Here is an 11,972-nt window from a genome sequence, read left to right on the forward strand (position 1 = left end):
TACAAACACTGCGATCACTCAAAGAGACTGACGAAAATCTTTGTCCGGTGGAATTTTTGTCTCGGGCTGAAAATTTGACTCTTACGTAAGCTCATATGACTTGTCCAAATATGAATGATTGTTAAATAGAGCTGAGTGCGCTATCACCAGTTCAAGTACGCTTGGTTCGTAGATAGATTCCTTGTCCACGTGAATTTCTCTCTTTCTAGCACCAAGAGCATATGGGGAGAAGTAAAGGGTGTTCCATTGCACAGCGACCGACATAAATTACTTCCTTATCTGTGCTGCTCCAAAGCCTTTATCTATAGCACTCCAAAATAGGCCACGCTAACTGGAGCGACGAATCCATCAGAGCATGCATCCCATTGCTTTTAAGTTATATGTCACACCCTGAAGAGGTAGAATACCCCAAACACTGTAGCAGCCATCCTGGTGGGTTACTGTATTGGACTTTAAGTCCGACGGATTCAGATGACGGAACCCAGCACCAGACACGGAACTGCAACTCTGGAATGTGAAGTTTAATTCCGATGAAAAGTACAAATAACGCACCACTCGTATTCATGTGAGTAGTATAGCTTTCCTTAAATCTCTTTAGCAAAATGCAGTCTTGCGGCCATAACTCGATGATTGCTTTGCGTGAATTACGATAACGCCGCTCCCAGGGCAGTTTGGACACCTGTTTCGTTCGTCACGCAATCAATCGGTCAAGTAAACATTGCCGAGAGTATCCTCAGTCGAGCATGGTTCAAATATTGTCCAAAATGCGTATTCAAACGTTGGTTATGCTAACTTCACCCTAACGTGGCCGGTAAATTGTCCCTAATTTGTTCCAGATGTTGTCCCCACTGTCGTGAGGAACCCATAAAGCACCGCCTACCAAGCGAAAATTAACTTGCTCTCCTTATTCTACGTCGTCTAACTCGCCCATGTCTTGTTCGTAAATGATTCTCGACATTGCTCCTCACAAGTCCGTTTACCCAACTGTTCTGCTGCAGATTAACAAGGCTTGATAACTAACGCTGCATTCAGTGTGAACTCCCTCAGTTTAACGTCTGTTGTTATGTACAGCTATTTCTCATGACATTCCCTTCTGTATTTACTGCTGACTGATTATCAGGTCAAGCCACAATGGTCGTACGTCACCTCGGCTTTCTCCTAATCATTAGTTTTCACAGCTGTCCATTTTGCTGCAGCTACTACAACTGACCCTTAGCCCCAACTCCGCTAGCTGAAGAACGGGACTATCGCCCCAATGCTACAATCTACGTAAACTTCTTTGCGCAGCTAGTCCATCAGAAGTAACCGAAAAACTTCAGTTTAATGAGTCTAGAGAAGTCTCGTAGCAACAAGTATTTGTATTACTAATGACGAAGGTGCAATTAAGAAAATGGAGCATGATAGTTGAAAACAGAGACTGAATTACATTACAAGAGATCAAGCGAGCGCGCATAAGTGTCTTAAGAGTAGAAAGAATGCAACCAGTAGTGTCGTTGTATGTATATAGTATTACCAATAATATGCTGACTAGATCCACACAGACAGAGAGATAGGGATGAGGCCCTAAAGCGCACACATGAACACAATCTTAAATGGTTAGCGCATGAATGCATTTTCCGTGGAAAGTAACTCCAAATTGAAAGGATAAATCAAGTGGAATAGTCCTAACATCATCTCGTCGTACTCCTCATGTAGGATGCACACACACAGTATGCGTTGTGATGGCCATGTTGCTAGTTGTAAAGGTAATAAAATTGAGGGCTTCGAAGGATAGGCATCGACCAGATCAGTGTCTTCCAGTGTGCCGAAATGCAGAATGCTTGGTGATGATGCCATTTCAAAGGGCAATATGGGTAGGTAAACGAACACAACACAGTGTGATGAAGAATATGTCTGGTGTTTTGACCCAAACTCCAGCAGTCACGGGCAAAATTGGAAAAGGATCAGATTAGCAATTCAGTACTACAGTGTCCCTCTAGGCGACCAGGTGGTGGGGACCGCGGATACGGAACACACAGCTCTATATAAAGAAGTCAGTAATATTCAGCGACCTGGGAGGGAAATATAGACAAAATCAATCATCGCAGCTACAAGGGAACACACCAAGTGTATTTTCGCGCGGCAGGAATGAAAAGGGCATTTTCCGTACTTACATAGAAAGTAACATTGACCGGACAGGAATCGGAGGCAGGATAAAACAGTGTACAGTAAGCGGTTAATGATAACCACTGACTGCTGGTTGAACTCGAAGGAAATGAATAAAATGACCGTAGAGAGACACGTGAGCCAAAAATCACCGACTTCAGTTTGCACACATACGCTCTATATAGATAGGCACGTATTTTTCGAGAAAAAAAAAACACTCGCCACTTGCCAACGGGTGTCATAACATGTTGGTGCTTGTGTTAAGGCAACCGTGCGGTCACTGTGAACAGGCGAAACGAACCACACAAAAAACAGGTGTTAGTAGATTACCCCATATTCTAATTGGGCTAGCAGGGGTCAATAAGCGAACGAGCAGATGAAAAGTAACTTAAGCAAATAATGCAGATAGACATCAGAGACGAAGTTAGAGTTGAACACAACTTGAAATGCAAATCACCCGGTCAATCACAAGTAAAAAGTGAATGGATGCGTGAAGGAAAAAGACGAAATAAAGACTAAATCGCGCGTGAGTTGTTTTCGTCCGTGGCGGCGATGTTCGGATTGTTTCATCTTCCGGTCTCCTAAATTTGCTTTGCAGACCCAAACAAACAGAAAAAATAGTGAATGTTACCGCCACAGTCGTGTCCATGCACTTGAATGTGCCTGGGTCATCCACACACCACATCTATCACATTACTGAGGGTCAAAGGTTGATCACAAGTTTCACGACAGGACACAGTGGGGAGAAACGTGTGGGACAGATGGCGGGTAGGTTGGTTGGCTGTCTGTCTCTCTGGGGGTCTTGTCTGCATGTGTACACGCGTGCGAATATGAGTGAGTGCATGATAAATCGGAGGATGAAGAAGTACTCTCCGAAGCAGGTGGAGTCCAAACAGGGTGAGTCAGTTCCAAATCCGCAGGAAACTGTCCCATGATCCAGTGCAAACAGCCATCCCATCCTCAGATACACCGAGACAACTGACGCGATTGTCATGACCGGCCAGGATGCCTGATTCAATAGAAAGAAAGGAAAAAACGTTCCGCTTTTGAAAGTGGTCCACGCCCTTCTTTCAACACTAAATAAAAAATAAGCAATTTTATACTATTCACAAGGACATCCGCCCTTCGTCTTGTCAGGTGAGACTGGGTTACAATTCTACCAGTCAGCCAGGGGATTTGAGCATTCGTTAGTCAACACTGACTGCAAGATTCTTCGCACGGCACATGGTATGAGACAGCGGCATAACGTCCAAATGCATTTGCTTAAATTAAATTGGACGATTGACTCGTTTATATGGTAGTCCTTGGTAACCTGAACATCTGTGGTGTTCGACACCACAGACCGACTCCTGTACTAGCAGTTGACGTTTAACAGAGAGTAGGAGGGGAAACGTGTCGTCTCTTGAACGTTTACACCAAGACAATGGCTAAAACAATGATGCCTGGGGGTGACCGCATTGACAAATGAGAAATCAGAATAATGCTAGTAGGTAGACATGGAGTCATTTGGTTTCCAACGCAATTGTTTACCGCAAAATAACGGTGCGGATACACCGATGGGTCCGAGTAACGCAACTGCAAACCAATGCGACAATGTATTGAAAGCCAGGGAGGCAGGAAGTATACTAATACCAGGAATGCAGACGAACTTCATCACATACTCTGGGGGTATTATCCCATCAAAAACGTTGCTTAATTTGGTTCAAGCCTGCCACCGGTGACTAATGTGTGGCGAAGGCGAAGTAGCAAAGTCATCACGAGATTACTATCCTATGAATCTCCGAATGACCCTTAGGTAAATAAAAGAAGAAAAGCGAGCCCTGAATCACTCAGCACTCTAATGACTTATCTGTTCATATAGAAAACTGATCGACTTTCACACCTCTATTAAGGTGACATTGACCATTTCTATATGGGCTGAAATGATGCAGTTCTCCACCCCAATGACCCAGCACATGCTACTGTTCGTGGGTGCGGTTAGACACTTATCACGTTCAGGTCGACCGTTACACCAGTTTGACCAATTAACAGTTTCCTCAAATTGTCCATGTGCCCCGGCAACGCCCGAACATACGTCCATATGTACTCTTGGCAATAACTGAATTGTACAGTGCACGCTAGTCACGTCTTTTAGTGTTTTGGCACCCCGAAGTCGATGGAGTCAGTAAGTCACCTTTGTTTTTTCCAACTTTATTGATGGAGCAGAAGGATAGGAACGTTGCCCTAGATTACCCCTTTCCGTAAAATAATAAAATGAACGTGTTCAGCGGCCGTCCGGTAGTACGATGCTTTGCGGATAGGAACACGTCCCACAGATCGCTCCGTGAATCTATCAACTTAATGACATGCCGCTTAAATGGAGATAGGACATCGAAATATGCGTAAAACAGTTGAGACAGTTAAAATTACCTCCGAAAACTTCTCGGATGAACCTTCAACATCTAGCTGCCAATGATTCACCAGAATTCGCCGGGTTTATATAATGTTGTGGCCACATACATTCTACATAAGTCGTAGTTGTTATACGTTTTGTACATGTGTTTTTGACCTGGTTTTGGAGGTTTAATACACGTTGTGCACCCTTGGTGGTTCTTTCGACGAAAACGGCAGCTTGGAAGGTTCAGACCGAGAACTTAACTGAGGGATCAGCGACGAAGATGAAATTCCGCCCAAAATTCATAACGCTCGAATAGACAGCCTCAATGATGTGATTCATCCAATGAAGCACTGCATGTTCTCTGGTTCATAACGGTCGACGTCACGCAGAAGCATCTGTTGCACGAAAAAGTAAAGCCTACCTAACTCCATGCAGTGTGTCTAATAGTAAGAGCTCTTTGTTGCAGAGACTGAATATCATCGTTGTACAATGAACTGAGCTAGTCAATGACCTAGTGAACAATATCGCGTTACGGCGTTCCAACCGAGATGCAATTTCGGCATATCGTACTCACCGGCAGATCAAAACCTTTGATAGGACAAGGATACGGATCACCCAACTGTCGGCTTTTGAATTTTAGGCCTCACAAGGCCCTCATAAAGCCAATTACTCGAAATCCCACCCACCAACACCTTTGCCCAGTCCCAGCATCAAATGTTAGATATGTGAGAAATGCGACCACATGTGGTGTCTGGAATTCCGCCTACGTATGATGCCAGGTTTACTGAGACTCTGAATCACGGACACACGAAGGTCTCGGATGTACAGACTTGTCAACTGCGACAACACCACAACTTGGCGGACTATCAAAAGTCAAGTGAATGTTGATAATAAATATCTTCCAAAGGCAAATTTGAAAAAAGACACGAAGTAAACACAATAAGAATGTGAAAAAATTTTCCCACCACAAAAAGGTTTTCGAAAAAACCCTCCATAGACGGGGCCTTCAACGGGAACCCAGTCATCTCCAGTATGCCCTTACTCAGATAGAGGAAAACCAGTCAGAAAGCGAACCTGTGGATTGATCAACAGCCTAATGATCATGCCAAAAGAGAAGCCTGGTGTGATGCTGGACATCACAACAGTATCAGCTAGTCTACTGACGTACGAAGGTGCTCAGGTGGTGCAGTAAAACACGAAGACCCGTCCTGAAAACTACGAATCACGTGTTACACATGCCCGTATGCACTGTGGTCTGCTTCCCTTTCTCGGCACCGTTGGCAGTACAAAAAAATAAATGGATAAATCGTTCAGCTGTAGCACTTTTTCGGTGCCACTAAAAGGAAGTACGACGGCTAGTATACCGCCAGGTTTCTCAAGCCTTTGACAGAGAAAGTCGATAGGCACGAACCTTTCGGCCAGTAAATTCGCGCTCTAATCACTGGGTCATCTGGTCTCTGAGTAAAGTCGACCCTGAGCCACCTCGCTGTTAATACTCAACGTGCATGAACCAGCAGTGCAGCGCATTTCGCTTTTGAATATCAGTCGAACTCAGTTATTTATTCAAAGGGATACATCAATCGTTGGTCATGTTTGTTTAGATTTTCAAAACCCCATGAGGAAAGCCTCCACAATTCACTAAGTTCAAACGCAAAAATGAGTCGAATCAGGGAATACGGGCCGTTTTTGTCGAGGCCTGCGTACCGTACAAATTTATAGTACCCATCACCATCTAGCACAGTCGGTCAAAATAAAAACAACCACTTCCCTTCTGTATATGCGCACGCGCCAGAAGTCACATCAATCTGTGCAACTAGAAACGGTCTTCTCCATATGCAAACTATTGCACCAATACGTTTACGGAAGTGGGCATTTGTAACAAAGGTCGCCGGTAAAAGCGCACATCAACGCGCCGATCGACCAATACAAACAAGCCGATACGACGCACATGCTTTAAACTGACGTGGGCCGCAGCGTGTACGCAAGCGCACGCACCCGAAAACACCCGTGCACAAATGGCACATCTGTTCCACGTACTAGGGCGATCCCCTCATTGCTGAAGTCAATGGAATAGCTATCGATTTCTGCGTCATGGGTGGGAGGAACAGCACAAAGGATTTATCGACTACATGGGTTGCCATAGCGACGAACTCGAAAATCAATTCGAATGACTGCTGAATCAAAACATCACATCAAGGTAAAACAGTGAATGCCAAAGTCAGGAGGCGACCGGTGCCACGGTTCTTTATCCCGTCATCATCGACAGCAAAACATCAGTGTTCAACACTGATGCATCGCCGGCATAGAACCATGATTGATTCGGAAGCCTTGGACTGCTAAACAGAACAGCACTGCAAACAGACGGTAATTTCTGATGAACCTGTGAAACAATTGCTTGAACTGCTTTGGGTTGACCACGGGTTCTTGTTCCAAACTTCAGCCTTTACCAACAACGAAATTCAAACTGACATCGCCACCAAATGCGACAATCCAGGTAGCACACCATTAAACGGATGTAGTCACCAGTTTTACGCCATTAGGCTGTTCAAAAGACCTATGGCGGTTTAGACAAAATAAATTATGTAATGAAGGTTATGTGGTATTCTCACTTTGCGATCCTAGGCCCACAATACTAGCACACCGTGATATTACCTATTAGACAAAATCTCGACTGATATTTCTAGATCCCCTTCTGATGGGCTGTCTGACGGTGAGTAAGGGCAGGAGAACCCAAACAGTTTGCTCACACTGCAACGGCTTCGTAGCTATACTCTTCCTATACTCTAAGTGGTAGTTGTTGTTTTTTATGCTTCACGACGAAAATTTTACGGTGAGAATTTTGCCTCCTCTAGAGTTCACGAGGAAGTGCTATGCCAATTTCCAGCGAGAAATAAGATATTCGACCTTTATAAAATAATTTTTAAAAAATTAACTAGGTGTCACATCGATATCTTTCTTCCCAGTATTCGGGCGTTAGGCAAGCGGGACACTACATGCAACCGATTATCCAGCATATGGCCGAGCCAGCCAAATTCAGTAAGCAATCGAACAATCAGTTAATTAGTTATTAAGAACCATTCACCACGTTTCACTACTGCTACTCCGGCATGCCCATGCGCAATGCTTCGAGGGCGGCGGTAGTCAAACACAAGCAATATTCTTAGCTTCATAACTCTTAAGAAACACTGTACCCTGCCATTAACCGACTCACTGAAGTCACTTCAACCGCATAGCTCCCTAATTTTGATATTTTGACTATCACTTGGCCTCGATGTTCTGGAAAGTACCAACATAAGACGCTACGAAAATAGGAAAAATTCCTCTCAAAACGGATAGGTAACAAGGAGCAAGCATACGAGATGAGGGCTGGGTTGAAATAACGTACCAGCACGTTCCTGTTTCAATGTGTCCCATATGTTGCAATTGAAGTCGTCATAACCACCAAGTAAGAGACGTCCACTTTTACTAAATGCAACACTCGTGATACCGCAGATGATATTGTCATGGCTAAACATTCCGATTTCCTGATCTGCACGGATATCGAACAGTCTACACGTGGCATCGTCACTTCCGGTAGCGAAAGCCAGTCCACTGGGAAAGAAGGTGATTGCATTGATATCGGACTCGTGTCCTGGGAAGGTTTGTTTGCATTGTCCATCTCGTATGTCCCAAAGCTGGTAGGGTGCAGAAAACATTTATGGCGAAAATCCTGTGGTTAGTCGTGTGGGGAATAAAACAATGGAGAAGTTCACAGAACAGTACACAGAACACCTGATTAGCTAACAGGTATAGGGTGAAACTTGAATGGCCACTACCATGAGTGCAGTCAGGAGTTTTGAAGCAGACTGGATCGCACCGACTGGGTTAATAGAGTACGACTCTACTGACCACAGAGATGGAAATGGAAACCCGTGCCCAAAAAGACAACAAAGTTTAGGAAAAACAAATCGTGATGTAGATCAGTGGCACACGAAGTGGACACGCGACATGTATGGAACACTATGACGAAATATCAGTGTGCGAAACGTCATCAAGAATACCAGCTTTTTCGACACTAAAAATATAACTCAATGCATTCATTCAATGGATGTAAGACCAATTATGGTTTGGTGTACAAGGAACCCCTAGTGGATCATGCCATGTGCTAAGGAAGTGAGCGAAACCACCGATGCCACCTGACTGAACAAATCGGCAACTGTGCCTGAGCCGCACTCTACATACTCTCACACCCAACCGATGATGCCCCATGTTACAAATTTAGTGTACATGGTCTTTATTCGCATTCACTGTTGAATTGTGTTCTCGTGGTGGTCGATTGGTGAATGGCAGGCGAGCCCTCATGTGAATCAATGAATCAGGAAATTGACGTGGCTACTCGGATCCCCTACCAAGGATGGAAGCAATGTAATGAAGATTAATCGGTCAAAAACCTTAGTAAATAATTTCCACGCCAGTCTGTATTTCGAGAAAATCAAAAGCCTGCAGCAAAATCTCTATGGTAATACACAGCGGAAACTGCTCAGGTATGTACGCAACCACATAGTAACTGCTTCGAATATCAAACAGGTTCCGTAATTAGCATCCGAGGGTCAGGTATGTCCAACTGGTGCCTCTAAATACATGAAAATCAGGAGGCCCGCTGGGCCGATTGGAATGCGTAAGGCGAAGAGTGCAAAATCACGAGTGGAAGAAACAAAGTGGCGGTTTTTATGAAAAGTTCGACGTGGACAGTCCGGATGACCTCGGTTGCTGCCATCATGGAGTGAAAAAATAACAACTTCACAGTAGCTTAAGTCTTTCACGGTTTGAGATGCTGCAACAGTTACACAGCACGTGGCTAAATCAGATATGGAAAAGTCACTGTTGATTCCCATATCACGTTTCCACTCTTTTATGAACAAGTAGGAAAAAACATAGAAGTACATAGGAACACTCAAACTGTCTAGTCCATAAAACCATTATTTCCCTTCAGGTCATCGGACTGTCATACTGTCCTAAACACAAGTAAGGACATATACCTGATTTAAAGATGTGTAGGGCATAATGAAAAAGTTTGTACCTCCTTGATATGGACTCTTGGATGCCATGGATGGAATAAATAAAAAAATCACAAATGCTGTGAGGACAAAACCTATTAGAACATGGTGATTTCCACACCTAATTTGAACCGAATTCGATAGCGTTTCGTACCGTTTCAATACTCAACATGATGTTTTTGGGGCTATATGCACACTGAATCAGAACAGATCATGAACTCAACTGGATTGGAAAAGAAGTACCGGAAATTTGAACATTCTAGGTTGAAAGGAAATCAGGAGAGACGTATATATTTATATTTATATACCACGTAGAGTTACAAGCCATTTAGATGGAGGGTTTCCCTTTAACATTCATACTTTATCGGGCCCCTAGCCGAATAGATAATGTTACTTTGAATCGGCAGCAATTCGAACAGGTACGAGAAAGACACTTGACAACTGACCATGCTCATAAAATCAAATACGGCTTTCTGAATACCGCTTTGATTAGGCTGTAAGTCCGCCTTGCTCCGCGCTCCTCATCATTTCAGAATAAACAAAATATACCAGTTCGTAGATTCAGGTGAAATGCATTGGGTACCGTCAGACTTGACCACCTGGTTGTGGTTAAAATGAACTGTCCCCACGATTCGTCATACTCTGACTTGTCAACACGTCTAAAGGCGCCCTTCTTTCAAGGTGGTCTGAACAAGGGAGCGGTAAATAAGCAAGGCCGTCTTGTTTGCAGTAGTAGCTTGTATGAAATTGTAGCTAATATGGCAGCTACCTGGATTCGTAGGCATACAAAAGATATTGACAAGTCCTGCAGGAATGTGGCACCCTAAGCTATGTGGACGACAGTTCTGTGTGGGGCGGCAGTCATTCCTCGAGGACTCTGCAAGTGAACGTCGATCATTGGATCAGCCTACGACTTAACCACAGCGCCCCCCATTCAAAACGGGTAGGGGAAGCACGTGATATTTTTGAACTGCGTTATTCTTAAGCAAGAATCAGCAGCAGTCAAGTAAAGACGAGTAATTAATTGGGTACAGTATCCAGTTAGAATATTTCGGTGCTGTGGGTTACGAAATGGAGAGACAGTATTCTTACCCATATATAGTGTACCGTGCATAGGCTATTAGGATCCCCATGTATACGCGTCGAAGCATACTCAGGATTTCACAATAGTCCATCCCAAGTCCCACACACTGTCAAGATGGATTATAATACACATTTGAGCAGGGTAAGGAATTTTTCGTATACTGTAGTTCCTTCCAAGGACACGCACTATCGAGACCAGAGGCCATTGCTAGCTCATTCGTGCTCAGCCTACGAGGTTCAAAATTACAGCTCTCGCGTGGTGCACGACAAAAATTTGATCAGGTCATCCCGACCGGATTCGCCCTTCATGGGTGCGTTCTTGGGGAGGTGGAGCTTCGATGAAGCAAACGCGGGACCACGCCGACCAATGTGGAGAATGTGAAAAATGTGAAATCCAAACAAACTTTCTCAGTCATCCACCAAGATGAACAAACCGAAAACCAAGCAACGCACACGAAATACATGTATTTATTTCTTAACAAAGTGTTATTGTTTTATTTAAGATACTGTACCAAAGTTAAAATGATAACTGAGCGGACAAGAACCTCCGTTACCACTCCCAGAATGTACGCATACACTGCGCTGTGTGGCGTCACCAACGCAGAGCACGTTCGCAAGGACCTCATTGCTACTGGTGTCCTAATATCGTCTTTTTCAGGTAACTATTAGTCTGTTTGGTCACAACACAAAAGTCGATCATTCAGCCAAAATTTTAAAAGATCCGTGCAAACAGAACAACTACATCAGTTTCCAATAAGGCCCTGCAGGAAAATCTCGGCAGATAATCAATGTATGATCGACCTCCGTGTTCGTAGGTATAGTAGAGTCCTGGTGGTGGTGGTGATGGTGCAGGCGCTGCTGCTGCCACTACTGCTGCCGCTGATTAACGGACACTGGTCGATGAAGCATCTATGCCTGATTACTAGGGTATGGTCCAGCGGGAGGTAGGGGTAATGATGGAATATGTCGTCAGCCGGCGAGTGAAAAGATGTCATTAGCCCGATTGTTTGCATAATGTATGTATTTGTGTACGTGCATGTTTGGGTTAGGCAGGGCACGGACGAACAAATGCGCGTACGATCCTAGCAGCATGCACCCAGTGAACGAGTGTCTGCATGCGTGTGTGTGCGCAGGATGATTGTGCATTCAGATGCGTGAGTGCGTGCCTGCGTGTGGATGTGAGGATGGAAAACAGGCCACGAGGGTAGCAAGGCTGGGCTAAAAATAGCATATGGTCAAAATTTGCGTGTGCGTATACGATGTGAATCCACTGCGTTTAGAGGAAAAACAATGAGATAACCGAGCTTTCAGCGATGCGTGAGGCTAGTGCG

General features: G+C 44.4%; 1 protein-coding gene across 1 annotated transcript; it reads right to left on the minus strand.

Moving 5' to 3' along the window:
- Positions 1-3,047: 3,047 nt before the first annotated feature.
- Positions 3,048-8,217, minus strand: T265_03614 (hypothetical protein; the record flags this gene model as incomplete). Its single annotated transcript, XM_009168149.1, has 2 exons — positions 3,048-3,212; positions 7,879-8,217. The coding sequence occupies 2 exons, from the start codon at positions 8,215-8,217 to the stop codon at positions 3,048-3,050; spliced, it is 504 nt and encodes a 167-aa protein (XP_009166413.1).
- Positions 8,218-11,972: the final 3,755 nt, after the last annotated feature.

Source organism: Opisthorchis viverrini (assembly GCF_000715545.1).
Source record: "Opisthorchis viverrini unplaced genomic scaffold opera_v5_55, whole genome shotgun sequence".
Classification (NCBI taxonomy): domain Eukaryota; kingdom Metazoa; phylum Platyhelminthes; class Trematoda; order Opisthorchiida; family Opisthorchiidae; genus Opisthorchis; species Opisthorchis viverrini.